Here is a 24011-nt window from a genome sequence, read left to right on the forward strand (position 1 = left end):
TATTATTGGAGAATAGAATAATAGAATAGAATAATAAGATGTGTCCAAAACATTAGCTTTAAAACAGTGTTTTTTGACCTTTCTTTATCTCACTGCATACTTGAACCTATAGTTGAACTTCTGCAGTACATTTAAATTATTTTAATCAAAAAAATAGTAAAAAAAAAAAAAAAGAGTATGCTTACTGAGCTTTGAATTTTTTTTGGAAATAATTTAATTAATGATCTGTAAAATTTTTTACAGCACACTGATTGAAAAATCACTGCTATCGATGATACACAGTCAATCTTTCATTTATTTAACAAAGATGCATTGACTGTTCCACTCGTAAGGCAATGGACGGTGCACTGAGGGAAGATGAAGAAGGAATTAGACTTACCCCTTGCCCTCAGAAAGCTTTTACTCTAGGAAAGCTGTTAGGACACGAATGTGGATAATGAACAGAGCAAGGCGAAACACACTGATGACGCCAGAGAAGTACAAATATGGAGTTTGGGAACTCAGAGGTGGGTGGCATAGACCTTCCATGTAAACTGGTATCATTTTCTTTGATAGGTTTATGACATGGAACTGGGAGAAGAATTTTATCTTCCTCAGAATAAAAAGGAAAGCAGACAGATTGCACCCGAGCTTTCTGACCTTGTCATCTATTGCCAAGCAGTAAAATTTCCAGGTAAGAGTGGCCAATAATGATCTATAACATTTAAAGATCCCAAAGTTAAAAATATGCTATTTATTTAATTGGGCATTGTGAACACTCCCCAAATAACTAAAAAGTGTTGCTTAAATTGTTATAATACCTTATAAGTACTTTTGTTATTATAATTTGCTTTGATGCTCATGAAGAAAAATACCCCAAAATATTTATTTTCCCAATCACATAGTGTCTTTTCATAATAGTTAATAGTAATGGTAACAATAATATATTCATAATACTGAATGACTAAAATGTATTAAGTACTTACCAGGGTTTGTGCTAAGTATTTTACATACATCATCTTTTTGACCATTTATGATTCCATGAGTTAGGTGGTATTATTCCCATTTTCAAGTAAAACAAAGTGTAAAAGAGATGAAGTAATTTGCCCAAGATTTCAACTGATTCACAAGAGTGTATCAGTCAAGTCTCTTGTTTGAAAATGACAGAAATTGACTTAAGCAAAAAAGGAAATGTGTTGGCTCAAGTACTGAGAAATGAAAACACACAACTTCCAGGTGCAGCTTGACCTAAGGCATATGCTGGTTCTCTCTCCCTTTCTTATTCTGCCTCCACTGTGTTGGTTTCATTCCATTCATTCCTTCTGTGGTTATAACAGGGCTACAGCAGGTGGTACTGGATGCTTCCAGATTCAATGTCAGTATAGGAGTCTCTTCCAGAACTTCCAGCAGAAGATTCATTGCCACTAAGTTCTTTTCCCAAATGTTAACCAATCACTGGCCATGGGTGCAATGCTCCATCAGTCTGGATCCCCCATCGCATCCTCCATCCTTGAGCTAGGTAGCAAGAATAAGGTCATTGGGCACCCAGGCTCTTAGTTACCATGACCCGTGACTTTGGCCAAGGCAAATCCCCTCTGAGCCTTAGTTTCCTCACTCAAAAGTGTATTTTACTAGAGTCCTTGTTTACCACATTTGTTGAAATCTCCAGAATTATCCAGACAACTTGATTAAAATACCAGTTCTTAGGACTCTCCACTAGGGACTTATATTTGGAAGGTAGCTGTGACACCCCTGCTACCTAGGTACCTAGGTGTTTTTTTGTTTGTTTGTTTGTTTGGGGGGTTATTTATTTATTTATTTATTTTTTGAGACAGAGCCTCAAGCTGTCCCCCTGGGTAGAGTGCTGTGTCATTATAGCTCACAGCAACCTCCAACTCCTGGGCTCAAGCAATTCTCCTGCCTCTGCCTCTCAAGTAGCTGAGACTACAGGTGCCCGCCACAATGCCTGGCTATTTTTTGGTTGCAGCTGTCATTGTTTGGTGGGGCTGGGCTGGATTCAAACCCGCCAGTTCAGGTGTATGTGGCTGGCGCCTTAGCTGCTTGAGCCATACCTAGGTTTTTGATACAAGTGATTTAGGGACACACAGAACTAGATGCCCTACATAGTAGAAGTCTGATAGTGAGGGAGATTTGGCCTCATCCACCTTTGGATCCACCACACAGCCCACAGAGCAGGTGATCAGGGATTCCATGGCAAGGCTTCTTTAGAAGATTCTGTGACTTCAGGATCTTTTATATCCTCTACCAAAGCAGCCATATGGGAAGAGCCTTCCAGGTTTCTCAGTCTCTTCCCTGGACACACACTCTCATTTTTAAAGTATTGAGAGACAGTCTTTGTTTATCAAACAGTGGTTTGTTGACAAGCCATTTGAATCATCAAAGTGGGACCCTGCTGCCTTGGACAGTGTCCATCTGACTGGCTGTGGGGTCCTGAGCATTCCAGCTCCTCTCCCCTTCCCTGAGGCTGGTAGTTGCTGTCCTCCCTGAGAGTGCTGCTCCGGGTCAGGTAGACCAGACAAGGAGGCTGCAGGGTAGAAACCTTAGGGGCAGGATATGGTTTAGGGGAAAGAGGGCTGGGAACAGAGCTCTCAGGGGAGAAGCCAGCCAATACATCACTGAGCAGTGACTCTGCTCACCAAAACTTAGTGACCTTCAGTGCCTCCCTAAATCTTGCAAAACCAGTGAGAACAAACTCCTTGCGCAGCAGCAGTGACTACATAAGGTGAGGCCCAGCTGTGCCCTGAACGGTGTGTGGCAGGAAATGCACTCAGAAAGGAGAGTCGCTCTGCCACCCTGAGTGGCTCTCAGACCCTCTCCAGACTCAGCTTTCTCCAGTGTCTCTGAGAGAGGGCGTGCAGAGGAAAGCCTGGCACGGATTATATATGCACATATATACAGGCATGCATCACTCAACAACGGGGATGCATTCTGCGAAATGAGACATTGGGCAATTTCCTTATTGTGCAGACATCACAGTGTTCTGCACACCCAGGCCTATTGCTCCTGGGCTACAAACCTGTACAGCATGTGACTGTGCAGAATACTGTAGGCAAATGTGACACAGTGGTAAGCGTTTTCTGTATCTAAAATAGCTATACACAGAAGAGGCACAGTAGAGACCTGGTATAAGAGATAAAAAATGGTGCACCTATATAAGATCTTACCACAAACAGAGCCTATAGGACTGGAAGTTGCCCTGGGTGAGTCAGTGAGTGGTAAATGAATGTGAAGGCCCAGGACATTACTGTACGCTACTGTGTACTTGATAAACACTATACACTAAGGCTATACTAAATCGATAAAAAGTACTTTTCTTCCTTCAATAATAAATTAATCTTAACTTACTGTAATTAATTTACTTTATAAACTTTTATGTAAACTTTTGGGCTCTTTTATAATAACACTTAGCTTAAAACATAAACACATTGTACAACTGTACAAATACATTTTCTTTCTTTTTCTATTTTTAAAATTTTTTATTTTACTTTTTTGTTAAAAACAAAAACATTTCCAGGCACAGTGGCTTATGCCTGTAATCTTTATACTTTGGGAGGATGAGGCGGAAGGATTGCTTGAGACTAACCTGGGCAACATAGTGAGACCCTGTCTCTACAAAAAATGTAAAAATTAGCCAAGTGTGCTGAAGGGTACCTGTGTTCCCATCCGCTCAGGAGGCTAACACATAAGGATCACTTGAGCCCAGGAGTTTGAGATTACAGTAAGCTATGATGATACCACGGCATGCTAGCCCGGACAAAAGAGTGAGATTCTCTAAAAAAAGACAAAAAAAGAAGACAAACTCACACATTAGCCTAGGCCTGCACAGGGCCAGGATCATCAATATCACTGTCTTCCATCTCCACATTGTCTCACTAGACGGTCTCCAGAGGCAGTAACACACATGGAGCTGCTATCTCGCATTATAACAATACCTTCTTCTGAAATACCTATTGAAGGGCCTGCCTGAGGCTAGTTTATAGTTAACCTTTTTATTATTTTTTTTTAGTTGTCTAAAAATGATTGCCATCATTTTCTTAAATAATATGCTTATCTCACTATTTTTTTCTTTTCTATTTATAGTTAACTTTTTTTTTTTTTGGCCCGGGGGCTGGGTTTGAACCCACCACCTCCAGTATATGGGGCCGGCACCTTACCCCTTTGAGCCACAGACACTGCTCTATAGTTAACTTTTTAAAATATATGAGTAGAAGGAGTCTGCTCTAAAATAATGACAAAAAGTATAGTACGCTATATGCATAAACTAGTAACATAGTTGTTTATCATCCTTATCAAGTACTATGTATTAAACATAAGTGTACACACTATACTTTTACCTGACTATAAGCACAGTAGGTTTATTTATTTACTCCAGCATCATCACAAACCCATGACTGATGTGCTGTTAGAAAATTGACATGGCATGAGGTGATAGGAGTTTTTCAGCTCCATTACAATTTGTTGGCTATATGGGCCATCATTGACCTAAATGTCATTACTCAGCTCATGACTGTACATCATTTGTTTAGTCTAGTTAGGGAGTTGATTTGAAAACCCCCAAGCAAATTAGGATTTCTGAGAGAAGATATCATCATATGCTCTGGAATCAATTTATTCTTTTTTTAAGAATTTTTTTCCTTATGGAGACACTGTCTTATTATGCTGCCCAAATTACTGGGCTCAAGATATCCTGCTGCCTTAGCTTCCTAAATAGCTAGGACCACAGGCGTGCACCCCTATGCCCACCTTTGACGTCAATTTATTCTTACATGCCCATCAGGCTTCTGCTAGGTGATGATCCCAAATTTCTATCTTGACGCTTTAGCTATCATCAGATGTGTCAACACCTATGTCTAAAACAGAAACATTTCCATGCACAATCACAAAGAAAAACACGGATGAAAAGAGGCCAGAAAATTAATTACAGGGCCTCAGTTGAGAAAGAGAGGCAGCCACTAGACCACGTGGGTTTATTCTGTACTTTGTCTCTCAGTGACCTGGACTCCAATAGGTATGTAGCTTCTGTGCACCTTAAATTCCTTATTTTAAAAATAAGGAATTACTCGTGTAACAGTCCTAACTTGCAGGTTGCTGTAAAAATTAGTAATAAAGTATATAATGAGATTAGCATACTATCTGGAACAGAGCTGGCTTTCTGGAAATGTCTTTGTCATCAGTAAATGAGCCCGCAAAGTGGATGAAAGTTCTCTGTTGCTCTTTTCAGTTGTTTTTCTGGGCCCTTCCCACAACCAAAAGTCCTTCCCCTTTATCGACTGCCCCAGCGCTTGTTATCTTCTTCCTCTCCCCACCCAAGAAAAAGTCACACTCTTCACAGAAGGATGCACAAACCTCTGGCAGATACTGACAGGTGGCAGGATGTTATACAGAATCCCAGAATGAACATCCCTCACTCTGGCCCCTCATCAGTTTTATTTGGGATAAGATTTTTAAATAATTGTGTGGAAAGCAAAATTCACACAAAATACGAAGATCAAGTCATGAGGCTCGGCACCCATAGCATAGTGGTTACGGTGCCAGCCACATGCACAGAGGGTAGCGGGTTCAATCCTGACCCGGGCCAGCTAAACAACTGCAACAAAAAAATAGCCAGGCATTGTGGCGGGTGCCTGTAGTCCCAGCTACTTGAGGGGCAGAGGCAAGAGGATCGCTTGAGCCCAAGAGTTGGAGGTTGCTGTGAGCTGTGATGCCATTGCACTCTACCAAGGGTGACATAATAAGACTCTGTCTCAGAAAAAAAAAAAAAAATCAAGGCATGAGAACTCAATAGTCAATGTTTGTGCATTCTTGCTGTTACGAGTACTTCCAAAGAAAAAACCTTAGAAGCCCCAGAGTAAACTATGGTAGTAACAGCTGGTGTGGACTGAGCACATCCTTGAACAAGACAAACAGCTGAGTATATATATGTTGTGCATCTGTAATCCAAAATGCTCCAAACTTCACGCTTTGAGGACCAACATGATATTCACAGAAAATGCTCACTGGAGCATTTCAGATTTCAGATTTCTCACTTGGGGATGCTCAACCAGTAAGTACGATTCCAAAATCTGAAACACTTCTCTTCCCAAGCAGTTCAGATAAGGGATACTCAACCTGTATGTATATATTATCTCCATTATTTCTGAATACAGCCCTTTTGTAGATGAAGAAGGCATGGTTCAGAGAAGTTAAATAACTTGTGTGAGGTTGCACTACTAAGAACAGTGCTTAATCCAGCTGTATCTCACTCCAAAGTCTATGCTCTTAGACACTACTCTATCCTGTCTCCTCCAATGATGTTCTTGAACAGTCTCTTTTCATCTCGGAGAAGGCCTCCTGAATACAGTGTTAGCTTAAAGAATTACACTCCAAAGGCACAATTATGACCCAGGGAAGAATTTAGAAGCAACTCTACTTTCATTGGTGCCTTTAAATCACTCGTCTTGTTTTGGAACCAGGTTTGCATGATATGTGTTGATATCCTCATTCAACAATTATATACTAAGTTCCTGCTGTGTACCAGGCACCATGCCAGACAAGAAGGATCTAGGGCAGTGGTTCTCAACATTCCTAATGCCACAATGTATTTTCATTGTTAAAAAGGGGTCGTGACCCACAGGCTGAGAAATACTAATCTAGGGAGTGGTTGGACCAGAAATGAGAAAATGAAGCCATGAAGCACCATTATCATCATAATATATTTCCCATTTAACCTTCAGACCAACCCTGTGTAAACCCACTTTGTAGATAAGGAAACTGAGAAACAGAGAAGGATGTGTTAAATTAGGCAATTGAACCTATGACACTAAAGTTCCAGCTCATTGATAACGATTCCTTCATCAACCCCAAATGGGATAATTAGCCTCTGATAATTTAATATTGACTACAGCACATTCTTTTCATGTAATGTTTCAAAATTTTTCAGGTCCACCATCAACTAAGTGTGTGTGTGTGTGTGTGTGTGTGATTTTTGTGGTCATTCTGTAAAAAGCATGCAGTCTTTGGTGCGTTTGCCTACAGAGATGAAAACTTTGCTATATTGCCTGCGATACTGTTATTAACGGAGCTAAAACTGCTAGTAGGTCTCCTTTACCGGGTTCCAAGGGTGTCGTAGGACTTCAAAATAGACATTAACAGGGATGGAAAATGTTGAGTTCCCTTGCTTGTAGTTTTTGGCTTATTTATTTTCGTTTTATGGGAACAGGCCTGTCAACTCTAAATGCATCTGGCTCTAACAGAGGAAAAGAAAGGAAAAGCAGGAAGTCCATTTTTGGCAACAATCCGGGCAGAATGAGCCCAGGGGAGACAGCATCGTTTAACAAAACATCTGGAAAAAGTAAAGTCACCTTCTTACAATACCTTTGCTTGATTCTGCACGCTGGAGAATTTAGATATTTTACTGTCTAAGCACCTCCTTTGAATTTTTTAGATTTTTTATTTTCATGAATGTTCATATTGTCTAAGTGTCATATAAATTTTTAATTGCTAATTCACTCTTTTAGCTTATTAAAAATAGCATTTCACTAAAGATATTCTAACAATGTTTACCTCAAAAGTAAAAATTAAAGGTACCTTGGAACATTCTGGTGGTTTCTTGGAAGTGCTGTCTTTACCATTATAACTCCAGAAGAGATATCCATTTTATTGCTAGTTTTTATTATGAAAGTAATAAATTACCATAGTTTAAAACTCAAACAATATAGAGTATTTTTTTTTTTTTGGCTGAGGCTGGGTTTGAACATGCCGTCTCCGGTATATGGGGCTGGCACCCTACCCCTTTGAGCCACAGGCGCCACCCCAGTACAGAGTATTATTAAAATTCCTTTCCATTCTTGATGTCCCAGCATTATTCCCCAGAGGTAACCTCTATTAAATTTAGTATGTTTTCTTCAAGAAAAATAAGATCCTTTCTAAGATAACTCAAGTGGAATACAAGCATACCTCAGAGATATTGCAGATTTGGTTCCAGATCATGGCAATAAAGCAAAATTGCTATAAAGTGAGTCACATGGATTCTTTTGGTTTCTCAGTGCATATAAAAGTTATGTTTCCACTGTGTTGTCTATTGAGTGTGCAATAGCACTATGTCTTTAAAAAACCACATACCTTCATTAAAAAATATGTTATTACTACAAAATGCTAGTGACCATCTAAGCCTTTAATGAGTCATAATTCTTTTGCTAATGAAGGGTCTTACCTCAACATTGATAGCTGCTGGCTGGTCTGGGTAGTAGTAACTGAAGATATGGGTGACAGTGGCAATTTCTTAAAAGAAGACAACAACCAGCACGATGGCTCACACTTGTAATCCTAGCACTCTAGAAGGCTGAGGAGGATGGATTGCTTGAGCTCACGAGTTCAAGACCAGCCTGAGCAAGAGTGAGAGCCCGTCTCAAAAAAAAAAAAAAATAGCCAGCATTGTGGTGAGCACCTGTAGCCCCTGCTACGTGGGAGGCTGAGGCAAGAGGATCACTTGAGCCCAAAAGTCTGAGGTTGCTATGAGCTATGATGCCATGGCACTCTACCAAAGGTGACAAAGTGAGACTCTGTGTCTCAAAAAAAAAAAAAAAAAACAACAGTGAACTTTGCCTCATCAATTGATTCTTCCTTTCACAAAAGATTTTTCTTTACCATGTGATGCTGTTTGATGTGTAGCCTTTTACCCACAGAAGAACTTACTTCAAAGTTGAAGTCAATCCTTTCAAACCCTGATGCTACTTTATCATCTAAGTTTGTGTAATATTCTAAATCTTTTATTGGCATTTGAACACTGTTCACAGCATTTTCTCTAGGAGAAACCAGTTTACTTGCTCATTCGTAAGAAGCAATTCCTTATTTATTACACTTTTAGCATGAGATTGCAACAATTCAGTCATGTCTTAGGCTCCACCCCTGGTACTCCTGCTATTTCCACCACATCTGCAGTTCCTTCCTCCACTGATGTCTTGAACTTCTCCAAATCATTCATGAGGGTTGAAATCCACTTCTTCCAAAGTCCTGATAATGTTGGTATTTTGACCTCCTTCCATGAATCATGAATGTTCTTAATGGCATCCACAATGGTGACTCCTTTCGAGAAGTTTTCATTTTACTTTTCCCAGATCCATCAGAGGAATCACTAGCTATGGCAGCAATAGCTTTATAAGATGTATTTCCTTCTTTCTTTTGAGACAGTGTCTCACTATGTTGCCCTCAGTAAAGTGCCATGGGGTCACAGCTCACAGCAACCTCCAACTCTTGGGCTTAAGCAATGCTCTTGCCTCAGCCTCCCATGTAGCTGGGACTATAGGCACTCGCCACAATGTCCAGCTTTTTGTTGTTGTTGTTGTTGTTACAGTTGTCATTGTTGTTTGGCAGGCCCAGGCTGGATTTGAACCCACCAGCTCCAGTATATGTGGCTGGCGCCCTATACAGGCGCCAAGCCTAAGATGTATTTCTTATATAAGACTTGAAAGTTGAAATTACTCCTTGGCCAGTGGGCTGCAGAATGGATGTTGTGTTAGCGGGTATGAAAACATTAATCTCCTTGTACATCTTATTAGAGATTTTGGGTGACCAGCTATATTGTCAACTGGCAGCAGTGTTTTCAAGATAATCTGTTTTTCTGAGCAGAAGGTCTCAACAGTGGGCTTAAAACATTCAATAAACCATGCCATGAATAGATGTGCTGGCATCCAGCCTTTGTTTTTCCACTTATAGAGCACAGGCAGAGTAGATTTAACCTTCTTCTTAAGGACTCTAGGATTTCAGATTGGTAAATGATCATTGATTTCAACTTAAAAGTCACCCACTGCATTAGCCCCTAATAAGAGTCAACCTGTCCTTTGAAGCTTTGAAGCCAGGCATTAACTTCTCTCTTGCTGTGAAAGTTTTAGATGTTATCTCCTTCCAGTAAAAGGCTATTTGTTTACATTGAAAATCTGTTGTTTAGAGTAGCCACTTTCATCAGTGATCTCAGCTACATCTTCTGGATAACTTGCTGCAGCTTCTCCATCAGCACTTGCTGCTTCACCTTGTACTTCTATGTTACGGAGACAGCTTCTTTTTTTAAACCTCATGAACAAACGTTTGCTAGCTTCATACCTCTCTAGCTTCCTCACTTCTCCCAGCCTTCATAGAATTAAAGGTCCTTGCTCTGGATTAGACTTTAGCTTTAGGGATTGTTGTGGCTGTTTGATCTTCCTTTTTTTTTTTTTTTTTGAGACAGAGTCTCACTCTGTTGCCCCAGGGCAGAGTATCATAGTTCACAGTAACCCCAAACTCTTGAGCTGAAGTGATCCTCTTGCCTCAGCTTCCCCAGTAGCCCACTACAAGCCTCAGCTGATTTTTCTATTTTTAGTAGAGATGGAAATCCTGACCTCAAGTGATCCACTGGCTTCGGCCTCTCAGAGTACTAGGATTACAGGCATAAGCCACTGCACCTGGCCCTGTTTGATCTTCTATCCAGACCAATAAAACTTTCTCTATATCAGCAATAAGGCTGTAGTTGCACTTTTCCTTTCTTTCAAGAACTTTTCCTTTGCATTCACCAGTTGGCTGACTGTTTGGCACAAGAAGCCTAGTTGTTAGCCTATCTCAGCTTTCAACATGCCATCCTCACTAATCATAATCATTTTCTAGCCTTTTGATTTCAAATGAGAGACACAGGACTCTTCCTTTCACTTAAGAGGCCATTGTAGGGTTATTAAATGGCCTAATTTCAATATTGTTTTGTCTCAGGGAATCAGGAGGCCTGAGGAGAGTGTAAGAGATGGGGGAATGAATGGCTGGTCAGCAGAGCAGTCAGAACACACATTTATCAATTGAGTTTGCTATCTTATTTGGGTGCTGTTTCTGATACCTCAAATAGTTACAACAGTAACAGCAGACATCACTAATCACAGATGACCCTAATGGATATAATTATAATGAAAAAGTCTGAAACTTTACAAAGCTTACCAAAATGTGACAGAGACACAAAGTGAGCACATACTATTGGAAAAACAGCACCAAGGGACTTGTTCAATGCAAAGTTGCCAGAAAAAAACAAAAACAACCCTTCAATTTATTAAAAAAAAAAAAAACAAACACAATAACTGCCGAATCAAGTAAGGTATGCTTGTATAACCAAACATACTTGTATAACTTTTATACTTAGCATATAACTTTCTGTACATCCATCTACCTAACTCTCTTTAATGACTGCAGCACTCCATTGTATGACTATACTGCTATTTATTTAACCACTTCCAAGCTGATCCACTTGGGTTGCTTCTTGTTTCTGTTTGTTTTGTTTTTTCTTATCAAAAAAGTGCTGGAGTGAACTTCCTTGCACATGTGTTTGTTATATTTGTGCAGATAAACCCACAGGACAGAGGAAGGACTAAGGCAAAGGACTTCCAGGCTTTTAATGTAAAGCGGTGTTGCTGTACTCATTTTAAAACCAAGCAGCCACCATGTTGTTTCAAGGTGGTAAACTAATTCACAAGTAAACCCTAGATATGTTTGGATGTATTTCCATGTTCCAGTTGTTTGCCAGGATATTGTTCAGATTAATCTTTCTAAACTGTGTAAAGCTTTTAACACTAATCTGAGGCTAATCTTTTGGGGGGTTTAGGTTCCTGTGAAGGAATTCGACTGACCTGGGAGGAGTCTTCTTCCCCTCTCAACCCAACCACGTCCCTCAGCGCTATCATTAGAACTCCCAAATGTTATCATATCTCGTCACTGAATGAAAATGCCGCCAAACGTCTGTGTCGCAGGTATTCTCAGAAGCTGATCCAGCACACCACCTGCCAGCTGCTGAGGACTTACCCGGCCGCCACACGCATCGACTCCTCCAACCCGAACCCCCTCATGTTCTGGCTCCACGGGATACAGCTCGTGGCGCTCAACTACCAGACCGATGGTATGGGCGTGCATGCTCACCTCTCTCTTTTGCATCTTATATTTCAGTAAATATGTCTCCAAAAATAATGTTTTTTTCAAAGGGACAAGATTCCAGACTGGGGCACACCATATGAGAGTAAAAAAAAAAAGATGATGGAAAACAAAATAAATTTAATACTGAATTGTGCCCCTCATGTTTCTTGAGGCAAGGTGATAAAAAATAACCTTGAAGGGGCCTATGTGTCCTCTGGTCCTGCCTCTTTTTTTTTTTTTTTTTTTTGAGACAGAGCCTCACTCTATCACCCTTGGTAGAATGCCATGGCATCATAGCTCACAGCAACCCCAAACTTCTGGGCTCAAGCAATCCTCTTGTCTCAGCCTTCCAGGCAACTGGGACTACAGGTGCCCACCACAACACCTGGCTATTTTTAGAGACAGGGTCTCACTCTTGCTCAGGCTGAACTCCTAAGCTTAGGCAATCCACCCACCTCAGCCTTCTAGAGTGCTAGGATTACAGACATGATCCATCATGTCCAGCCAGGTCCTGCCTCTTTTTAAAACACTTTTTAAAGTACCAGCCTACTCTTGACCGATCTTTGCCCATTTCATTTTTTAAAATTTTGGGGGCAAAGATTTCCTAACACCCCTGAGTTAATTTGTCTCACTATGCCATCTTTCTTGCAATCAAAAGGTAGTGTTGCTCCAAACACTTTGTAAATTAAAACCATTTTGGCTTCTTATCCCTTTGCAATTGAGGTGGAGAATAATGGTCACTGTTCAAGGAGTAGCCACCAAAAAGAAAACAAATATGTGAATTACATAAACAGAGTTAAGTAGGGTTCACATTTCTCCTCTTAGTGAGACCCTGACATGAGGCCTAAAACTCCAGAGCAAAAGCTAGCACTTACTGCATGCTTCCTGTGCCTCAGGCACTATGCTCAATTCTTGATCCCTATGATCTCATTTAATCTTCACAACAACCCTACAGGTGAGTACCTTTATGAGAAATGGGAATCATCCATTTCTCAGATGAACAAACCAAGGCACAAAGTGGCTAATTTGTTCAAGGTTGCAAAATGACTTGTAACAATAAATTCAAGCATTCCGGGAGTTTAAAGGATAAAATGTTTTGTTTTCACTTGGTTATGGGGGAAGGAGAGGAGCTACAGAAGGCGAGGAAAGAGTAGAGGAGGAATGTTTCCTCGAAACTCAGTGAAGAACCACAGTCTTTCCTCTTAACAATCAAGCAGCAAGCAACCCTTATCACTGGTCTCACGTGAACCCGCTCCTAACAAATCAGCTGAACCGCAAACCACAGCACCACCTGTCTCGAACTGAGGTCAAACCACACAGCGTTAGCTCTGGGCCCAGCTATCTGCCTGCCACTCGTGTAAACAGTGCCCGTTTGTGGTTCACCCCAAAGGCGTATAGATAGAGATCCTGGCCATGTTTTTTGCCCTTGTTATGTTTGCTTCTTTCAAGTGAAATAAGTAAAGCACCATCCTTAGCATGGCGCCTTTTTAGGCCTTTGTGGAAAGCATTCTGCAAACATTAGCTGTCATTACATGTGTTTGGTAAGATATAAAACAGTATGATTTGGACGCATAAATGGAAATAAACAGTGAAGTATCTTCAACATCGTAAAAATTTTATTTTCTATTTATTAACTTCCTCAAGTGGCTTGTGGATTCACATCTTTGGCCCATCTGTAGCTCTGTGTCCACTGGTGCTGTTGGTTATTATGATACCGAAAAATTTTAAGTAAACTGAAATAACTATCAAAAGGTTTTCTCGAGGAAATAGAAGTGCATTTGGTTTTTGGACATGGCCTTTCCCCTGAAGCCAAGATTGGTGCAGACATACTGGCTCCGCTGATAGCAGAGGGAGTGGCAGCTGGAGGGGACGGAGGGTGTTGCCACTCTTTAGGTCACCCCACAGTCTGACAACACACAACTCATCCCTAAGGGCCTTGCCTGCCTCTCAAATCAAGCTGGGAGTATATGTTCATGTTGCCCCCTACAGGGGAGGCAGACCACTGTGTTGTGTGGTTCATCCTCAAGCTTCTCTGCATCATCTTCCAAGCCAGGAAAGAATGCTGTCGTATAAGGTCACTGCACGCAATGCCACAATCACTGATTAAATATCTCCCAAGCTAGGCAAAGCACAAGCTACAGGCTGTATCAGGGTGTTCGTCTGTAAAAATGTCTTCATTTCTACACATTGGGAGTAGAGCCTTTTCTCATACCTTGCAGAGTGATGATCAATAAATGCGTGCTGCTCTGAGCTGAGGTAAATCATCCCTGTCAGCCCCACTGCCGGGAACCTCTTGAGTTTTAGTCAAGATCTGAGCTGAGATAGATCATCCCTGTCATCCCCACTGCCGGGAACCTCTTGAGCAGGGGTCCTCAAACTTTTTAAACAGGGGACCAGTTCACTGTCCCTCTGACTGTTAGAGGGCCAGACTGCAGGCCCGGGGTAAGTCAGCTGCTAAGCAGGACAGGCAGCGGTGGCAAAAACACCCAGCAGGCCGGATAAATGTTCTAGGCGGGCCACATGTGGCCCGTGGGCTGTAGTTTGAGGACGCCTGCTCTTGAGTTTTGGTAAAGATCTGAGCTGAGGTAGATTAGATTATCCCTGTCAGCCCCACTGCCATGAACCTCTTGAGTTCTGGTCAAGATCTTTTTCAGGTACTTCTTTGTGAATTGCAAATGCAAATATATATATAAACATCTACATTTGAAAGCACATTTATTTTTATTTTATTATTATTTTTTTGAGACAGAGTCTCACTTTGTCACCCTCAGTAGAGTGCTGTTACATCACAGCTCACAGCAACTTCAAACTCTTGGGCTCAAGAGATTCTCTTGCTTCAGCCTCCCGAGTAACAGGCCAGCTAACCAACAATGACAACTGCAACAAAAAAATAGCTGGGCATTGTGGTGGGTGCCTGTAGTCCCAGCTATGTGGGAGGCTGAGGCAAGAGAATCGCTTGAGCCCAAGAGTTTGAGGTTGCTGTGAGCTGTGATGCCACAGCAATCTACTGAGGGCAACATAGTGAGACTCTGTCTCAAAAAAAAAAAAAAAAAAAACAACTTTTGTACCTCTAAGACATCTTGCCCCAGGAATTTGTGCACATGATCCTGGCCAACTCCAAATACATGGGAAAATCTTACACACAAGATATGTGGGGGCCAACTTCTTGTTGCTCCAAGGCACTTACCACAATTTGCCTTGATGTTGGTCCATGTAGCAAAGTTCATTCTGCACATGGAAGGAATCTATCAGAGGAAACATTCATCAGGTATATCTCATAAACTTTTTGCTCATTTGTCCAGATTTGTACCATCAGATGAGCATTTGAGTGTGTGAGACCCTGAAAATAGTGCAGGAATTCAATCATTCATCAAAGAACCGTGCCAGATAAAATTTGGCCACAGAAGACTCAAAGCCTTTGTGAACTTTCCTGAGGTTTATGATTGAGGGGATTGTGGACATGATGGGAATCATATGTGATGATGTTTTTTGTATTTAACTCCAATTTTTAAAAACTGAAGTAGAAGTGCTATCATTTATATGTTGAAATCAAGGTTTCCAGGAAACACAATGTTTTTTTTTTCTTTTTGGCTATATTCCTATTCTTCATTGTATAATTAAGATTTTTCTCTTATATTTGCAAAGCAAGAATTGGCCATACAGTCCAGGCGAGGTGGCTCATGCCTGTAATCCCAGCACTTAGGAGGCCGAGGCAGGTGGATTGCCTGAGCTCATAGGTTTAGACCAGCCTGAGCCAGAGCCAGAGCCAGACCTCATCTCTAAAAATAGCCAGGAATTATGGGAGGCGCCTATAGTCCCAGCCACTTGGGAGGCTGAGGAAAGAGAATCGCTTAAGCCCAAGAGTTTGAGATTGCTGTGAGCTATGATGCTACAGCACTCTACCAACGGTGAAAAATTGAGACTCTGTCTCAAAAAAAAAAAAAAAAAAAAAGAATCGCCATACAGTTGTCTGCATGGTTTGGTGTTTGGAGGTTAGAAAATGCCATTATTTCTTTCCAAAACTCAGTATAAAATGAGGTGCTATCAGCCCTTGGCCTCCCTGGGTTCTGCAACCATGGAGTCAACTGCAGCCATGGATCGAAAATATTTGGGGGAAAAATAGGTGGTACAGAATTTTTCTTATTACTATTATTCTCTAAACACTAAAGTGCAACAACTATTTATAAACTAGTTATTTTGTATTAGGTATTGTAAGTAATCTAGAAGTGATTTAAAGTATACAAGAAGATGTACATAAGTTTTATGCAAATACTACCTCATTTTAATAAGAGACTTGAACATCCATAAATTTTGGTATCCTCCGGTAGTTCTGGAACCAATCCCCTATGGATACGGAGGAAAATCTTGTGATTTCACAAGATTTTTTCAGATGGATATGGTAAATGTTTATTTTCAAAAGGAGTTTATAAGTGGCAGAACCAGACTTGCAGTGCTAACACTGGGCCTGTTTAGACTATAAGCTCCAAGAGGACAGGGATTTTTTTTTTAGAGACAGAGTTTCACTTTGTCACCCTTGGTAGAGTGCTATAGTATCACGGCTCACAGCAACCTCCAGTTCTTGGGCTTAGGCAATTCTCTTGCCTCAGCCTCCCATGTAGCTGGGATTACAGGCACCTGCCACAACACCCAGGTATTGTTTTGTTGCAGCTTGGCCAGGGCTGGGTTTGAACCCGCCACCCTCAGTATATGGGGCCGGTGCCCTGCCCACTGAGCCACAGGCGCCACCACAGGGATTTTTTTTTAATAGAAAATATTACAAATTGTAGTTCATTTAAAAGAAAACCCATTCTCAGTTTCCAGGGTAAGAGAAATTGCTAGAGAAGAACAAGATGATCCAACATCTCTTTGGGAGGGATTCATAGAGACTCTGCTTTATTATGCCAGTGATGCTGCATGCCTGTCGCCTGCACACAACGGTACATCAGGGCCTTGGGACAGGGTGTGTTTTTGGATACCTTAACCCTTGGTCCAGAATTCTGTCTACAATCTTTATTTACTTGGCAAAACTCTAGTGATGATCAAATATGCAAAAATAAATCTCAGACCAACCATGGACAGGGTATGAAAATTCCACACCCTGAGAGTCTGAATTAGTTATGTTCTACTAGGTTGATGCATTAGCATGGCTGGTACCATGGTACCAGAGGGAAGTCATTTGGTGGCAACTCCCTGGGGAAGGATCCCGAACATCTCAGAACTGACCCCACAGCCCCGTTCCCTCCTTTCAAAAAGGGGAGAACACAGAGCCGCAGGCAGGCCTGTCATGAGTGATGGTGGTGTCTCCACAGCAGGTGAGGACGATAGAAGGAGAATGTCTTCACGGGGACAGGTGTGTCTGCCGGTGCCCCAGATGCTGGAGAACAGGGATTTTTATCCCTTGTAACTGGCGGTGTACATGTATCTGCTACCTAACACAACCTGGCACATAGTAGGAACCCAGCAGTCTATGGAATGAATGAATTGATGCAAAGTTGTTTTGAACTTTATATTTATTAGATGAGACTTAAATGACAAAGTAACAAGCAGTACTGACTTCATTTTGCAGATCTCCCTTTACATTTAAATGCTGCAATGTTTGAGGCGAATGGTGGCTGCGGTTATGTCTTGAAACCTCCAGTCTTGTGGGACAAGAACTGTCCAATGTATCAGAAGTTTTCTCCACTAGAAAGAGACCTGGGCAACATGGAGCCTGCAGTCTATTCTTTAACTGTAAGTATGGCCCCACTGTAAGGATAGAAGCCTTCATAAATAGGAACTGGTTTTGAATTCAAGACATTGTAAAGCTGTTATATCACAATTTTGATCAGGCAGCTTTAGATCCCCAAATAATTTCTTCACCTCCCAGAAATCATAGCTGTGGTTAGGTATGCCGTCCCAGGGCACTATACTTGCCAACACCCTGTAGGTAGAGTTAGAAGGTCCCTGCTTCACCTGATGTACTGATGATGGTAATTCTGTCATCCAGGGTCCACAGAATCATAAATACAGGCATATCTTATAAAAGTTGAGCTCTTGTTACATCTGCTCATTTGAAGCTCCAACAAGTTCTGTGATCAAACTGGCATCCATATACAAATATGATTAGGTATTTTTCCTGTATTGTTTAACCTTTTTCATTCCTAGGCCTTTCTTTACTCCTAATTTACTTAGTGTCAAAACTTCACAGCCTTCTCTTAAAAATAGAGACCTGGTAGCTCTCCTCTCCACTTTCCTTCCCTGTTCTTTTACTCCCTGTTAGCTAACGGAGAAGAAAGTGGGTGGTGCCTGGAAAGAGCGCGAGCTGCAGAGTTGTGTCTTCTCACGGGAAGAATGCTAAGCAGCCCTTTGTGCACAACACCCCAAACCCCTGGGGTAACCCCATCCACAGATTTGCCTGTGTGTGTATTATTACCCAAACTGTGGGTTTTTTTCCCTGAGGCAATAGGGAAAATCTAGGGTAGTAGCTTGTGACTACTAAAGTACTATAAGGGTAGTAACTCTTTTTCTATTGTTCATTTTAACCAGAGTGTACTTTCATTAGTTTACAGAAAGCTGTGAACTAATTTTTAACAACATGTCTGTGACTCGCTCCGAAAGTGAATTATCCAAGAAAAAAAGATTTTGAAGTTATAAAATATACTGCTACATCGTTTTTAATAGAATATTAGTTAACAAATTTGTGGTTGCATTATATAAAGTCTTCTTTTATCTCACGTGCCATGACACATCAAACTTCATCTTTTTTTTTTTTTTTGAGACAGAGTCTCATTATGTTGCCCTCAGTAGAGTGCTATGGCATCACAGCTCACAGCAAGCTCCAACTCTTGGGCTTAAGAGATTCTCTTGCCTCAGCCTCCCAAAAAGCAGGGACTACAGGCACCCATCACAATGCCTGGCTATTTCTTTAATTGTCTTTGCTGTTGTCATTGTTGTTTAGCAGGCCCAGGCCGGGTTCAAACCCACTTGCCTCAGTGTATGTGGCTGGCTCGCTAACCACTGAGATACAGGTGCCAAGCCTTTGGATTTTTTCCTTTTTTGTTTTTGGGTTTTTTTTTTTTTTTTGAGACACAGTCTCAGGCTGTTGCCCTGGGTAGAGTGCTGTGGCATCATAGCTCATGGCAACCTCCAGCTCATGGGTTCAAGCCATCCTCTTGCCTCAGTTTTTCTATTTTTAATAGAGACAGGGTCTCACTTTTGCTCAGGCTGGTCTTAAACTCTTGAGGTCAAGCTATCCATTATCTTGGCCTCCCAGAATGCTAGGATTATAGGTATGAGCCACAGTGCCTGGCCCAAACTTCATCTTAATTGCTTTTTTTTTTTAAGAGTATTTGAACATTTTGACAATTGAAAGTTAAGTGAATGCTGTTGACAAAATAGACTTTTCGCATGAATCCAGCCATGTGATTACAATCACTTTTTTATTAATCATTTTTATTTTTCACTAATTTTTAAAATAGTTTTATTAGTCATTCCTTTTGTCCATTCCAGTATTCTTTGTCTTTTTGTGCAGAGGGAAGCAGTGAGGTGTAGATTTGTTTTGTCCCCAACCCCTGGGCCATGGAGGTGAGCGGCAAGCAAGCTAAGCTTCATCTGTATTTATGGCAGCTCCCCATTGCTCACATCACCGCCTGAGCTCCACCTCCTATCAGATCAGTGGCAGCATTAGATTCTTGTAGGAGAGCAAACCCTATGGTAAACTGGGAATGGGAGGGATCTAAGTTGCATGCTTCTTACAAAAATTTAATGCCTGCTGATCTGAGGTGGAGATATAATGCATTTGAATCATCTCCAAACCATCTCCCCACCCCTGTTCCGTGGATGAACTGTCATCCATGAAACCTGTCCCTGGTGCCAAAAAGGTTGAAGACCACTGGTATAGGTTGTCTTTGTTTCATTTTCATCCTCAGTTATTTTGATCTTTTTTTCCCTTACATCAGGTTGTTTCTGGCCAAAACGTGTGTCCCAGTAACAGCACGGGAAGCCCATGCATTGAAGTTGATGTCCTGGGCATGCCTCTGGACAGCTGCCATTTCCGCACAAAGCCCATCCATCGAAATACCCTGAACCCCATGTGGAATGAGCAGTTTCTGTTCCGGGTTCACTTTGAAGATCTTGTATTTCTCCGTTTTGCAGTTGTGGAAAACAATAGTTCAGCAGTAACTGCTCAGAGAATCATTCCACTCAAGGCTTTAAAACGAGGTAGAATACAATTGTCTGCATGTTGGTAATTGTAGCAGGGTGATGGAGGCTAGGATTTCATTATACTCTTCTCTCTACCTTTGTGCATTTTCATATTAAGAAGTTAAAAGGCTCAGCACTGTAGCTCAGTGGCTAGAGTGCCAGCCCATACACCAGAGATGGCAGATTTGAATCCAGCCTGGACCTGCCAAATAACAATGACTACTACACCAAAAAAAATTTACCAGGCATTGTGGCAGGCACCTGTAATCCCAGCTACTTGGGAGACTGAAGCAAGAGAATTGCTTAAGCCCAAGAGTTTGAGGTTGGTGTGAGCTTTGATGCCATGGCAGTCTACCCAAGGTGACATAGTGAGACTTTGTTTCAAAAAAAAAAAAAAATCTGAGTTATTAGCAGCATCCCTTGTAAAGTTCAGCCTTTCCTACCTCTGCTGATGTTGGGACCAATGGTTGTGGGTTCTGATTTCCACACAGCCCTTCTCAAATAGCACCCGCAGCACCCTGGAATTTGAAAATAGGGATTGCAATAAGGAGGAAATTGAGAGGAGGAAGAGGTGGGGTGTGGTAGTGGCGTGAGTGAGCTCTGGTTGGAGTTCCTAGTGGAAGCCCAGCATTAAGTGTTAAGGGTGTGTTCAGTGCAGGGGGGGAGTGGATAATCCTGAGCAAAGACTGGAATTGTTGGCTTGTGAATTGGCTTTGTGGCAACACTCTGTGTGCAGAGGAATCACCTGGACTCTCCGTAATAACATACAGATCCTGATACGGTAGGTCTGACAAGTTGCCAGGGATGCTGGCTCTGCTCCTCTACTTTGAGCACCAAGATTCTACTGTGTTTCCCCGAAAATAAGACCTACCTAAAAAATAAGCCCTAGCAGGATTTCTATGCATTTGTTCAATATAAGCCCTACCCCGATAATAAGACCTAGTGATGGGCATGGCTATGCAGTGGATTTGCATAGCCACTGTGCAGAGCGGTAAGGAAGACTGGAATACCTTTTATCTGCCACAGCTCCTTTCTCCAAGCCGTTTGCACTTGCAGGTGAGTGTATGGTAACCGCGATCGCAGGCATCCTATTGCGCACGTGCGAACAGCTAGGGGAAAGGAGTTCACGCATCACTAGCACCAGCCCCACCAACAAGGTTGGCTCCCCATGTCAGGTTCTAGAAGAAGATGACTTAACTGTATTTGAATAAATGTAGATTGTTGTATTATACTTAATAAAAATAAGACATCCCCTGAAAATAAGTCCTAGTGTGTCTTCTTGAGAACAAATAAATATAAGACAGTGTCTTATTTTCAGAGAAACATGGTAAGTGCATACTTCCTCTCACAGCCACATGCAAGCTGAGCTCCACGAACATTCTCCAGTCTCCTACTTTGGGTTCTTTTCCTATTTCCCTTCGCCACTGTGCAAGCACCCTATGGACATATGACTAGTCTGCTCACCTGCTATAACAAAACACCACAGACTGGGTGGCTCAAACAACAGCAATGCAGTTCCTCACAGTTCTGAAGGCTGGAAGATCAAGATGGAGGTGTCGGCAGGTTTGGCTTCTTCTGAAGCCTCTCTCCTTACCTTGCAGATGGCACCATCTCACTTTGTCCTCACATTGTCATCCCTCTGTGTTGTCTCTTATTCTAATTCTACAGGATTAGGGCTCATCCTAAAGACCCCATTTTAACTTTATTACTTCAATAAAGGCCTTGTCTTCAATAAGGGTGTCCAACCTGCAGCCTGTGGGCCACGTGCTGATTTTGTGAAGACTATTTTGGCTTATCTGTGGTATCAGATATCACAAAAAATGTGTATGAACCTCTTTTTTGCTAATCATCTTTCATCAGTGTCTATGTATTGAATGTGTGGCCCAAGACAACTCTTACTTTTCCAATGTGAGGCAGAGTTTAAAAAAAAAAAGGTTGGACGGCCCTGAACAGTCACATTCTGAGATATTGTGGGGTCAGGCTTCAACATGTGATAGGGAAGTGGGGTATGGAAACAATTCAGCCCATAGCAGTTATTATAAAAATGTGAGAAAACAGAAAGCAAAAATAATTTTTAATGCATCTGTTTTTCTACCTCACAAATACACCAATTGCATTTAGTATTCATCTTTTGCAGACTTTATTTCTATGCCCAATATATGATACATGAGCACACCAGTATGGTTTTAACAAATAGGCTTTATGTTAATCTTAGTGTTTTGCAACTTACTGGTTTTCATTTCCTAATATATACAGTGAGCAGCTTTTCATGTTAATAACTATAAATCTACATTATGACTTATACTGGTGGCATATTATTTTATTTTATACTTACACACACACACTCACACCATAACTTTTATAACCAAGCCTCTCTTGTCAGAATATTTTATTATAGTTAAGGCACTGTAAGTGGAATATTTGAAACAGGGACTGTAAATGCCTTGGTATCAAAATGATCAGGTTTCCCTACTATTTTTTGATTGACTTCAAGGTTTTCTGTTCTGATCTAAGTTAGAAACAGTACCAGAACAAGTTAATTACCCCTGGTAGCTCAAAACCATCCCTAGAGGCAGTGCTATCCCAGTGAAAAGGTGCCTTTGGGTTGCACACATGCTGGTTGACATCCCCACTCATTTTAAGGCCATATATCTTCCTATCATTAATTGATGTCCATGAAATAGCTTCTTTTTCTTTTTGGGGGGGGCAAAGTCTTACTATGTCACCCTCATTAGAGTGCTGTAGCATCACAGCTCACAGCAACCTCAAACTCTTGGGTTTAAGCAATTCTCTTGCCTCAGCCTCCCATGTAGCTGGCACTATGGAGCCACCACAATGCCCAGCTAATTTTTTGTTTTTGTTGTCATTGTTGTTTGGCAGGCCCGGGCCAGGTTCGAACCTGCCAGCCCCAGTATATGTGACAGGCATCCTAACCACTGAGATATGAGTGCCAAGCCATAAAATAGCTTCTTTTCTGTAGTGTGTGGTTAATAAACTTTTCCTAATTCTGCCTTATTCCAGGATATCGACATCTTCAGCTGCGAAACCTCCACAATGAAGTCTTGGAAATCTCTAGTTTATTCATAAACAGCAGAAGAATGGAAGAAAATTCCTCCAGCAGTGCCATGCCAGCCTCTTCGGTAATTAAATTCTATTTCACTCAGGGTATTTGTGGGGCTTGCCTCACTGACGGTGGGCTTTCTTGTGGTACTACAAAGTGGTCAGTGAGAGTCATTAGGTAACCATGGAAATAATAACAACAATAATGGCTGACACCTGGCACTTTACATATATATTAACTCACTGAACCCTCTCCATGACTGCAGAAAGTGGCTATTCCTCTCATCTCCATTCATAGATGAGAAAGGTAAGAGCTAAGTACATCTGAAGTTACACAGCCAGCAAGCAGCGACCAAGATTTTAAACCAAAGTGCTTGCCAGGAAAGTGAGCCAAAAATAATAAAGTGGGAAAAAGACTTATTAAGCAAAGCCTAACAGGAAGTATCTCAATACTTTGAGAAACTTCAGTTTAAACTAGGAAAATCTTTTGGTTCTTCAGCAGATCAGGGGCAGATGTCACAAGGCTGAGTAGGGTGTGAGTGGGCCATCGTGGCTGTTCCTACTGCCACGGCCCTTGTTCTTTCTCATGTGGCTTGTGGCAGTGGGTTCCTAACTGGTTTCTGTTCTTCTGAGTTGGTGCCCGTCTATCTTTTATGGCCTCCCAAACAGATATATCCAAAACCTAAAGTTTAATCATGTCATTCCTCTGTTAAAAGTCCTTCACTGGTTCCCCATTGCTTTCAGGGTAAAGTTTATACCAAAGGGAACAAATTCACCTGCAAGGAGGGACCAATGGGATGATTAGCAGCACGTATATGTGCTGGGCAGAGACTGGGAAAGCAGAGCGGTCGTGGGTCATTTAGGGAGTGGCTGTT

At 41.5% G+C, this 24011-nt stretch overlaps 1 protein-coding gene across 1 annotated transcript in view; it reads left to right on the plus strand.

Annotated features, from left to right (window-relative positions):
* The window catches only part of PLCE1 (phospholipase C epsilon 1), a 273612-nt gene that overhangs the window by 230329 nt on the left and 19272 nt on the right, over positions 1-24011 (plus strand). Inside the window, exons 21-26 of the mRNA XM_023509556.1 lie at positions 556-673; positions 7199-7330; positions 11591-11881; positions 17462-17625; positions 19833-20094; positions 23098-23216. Of these exons, the coding sequence (XP_023365324.1) occupies positions 556-673; positions 7199-7330; positions 11591-11881; positions 17462-17625; positions 19833-20094; positions 23098-23216 (1086 nt within the window). The remainder of the gene's footprint in view (positions 1-555; positions 674-7198; positions 7331-11590; positions 11882-17461; positions 17626-19832; positions 20095-23097; positions 23217-24011) is intronic.

The sequence above is a fragment of the Otolemur garnettii genome, unplaced genomic scaffold, assembly GCF_000181295.1.
Source record: "Otolemur garnettii isolate 467f Iridium unplaced genomic scaffold, OtoGar3 scaffold00008, whole genome shotgun sequence".
In the NCBI taxonomy this organism is placed as follows: Eukaryota; Metazoa; Chordata; class Mammalia; order Primates; family Galagidae; genus Otolemur; species Otolemur garnettii.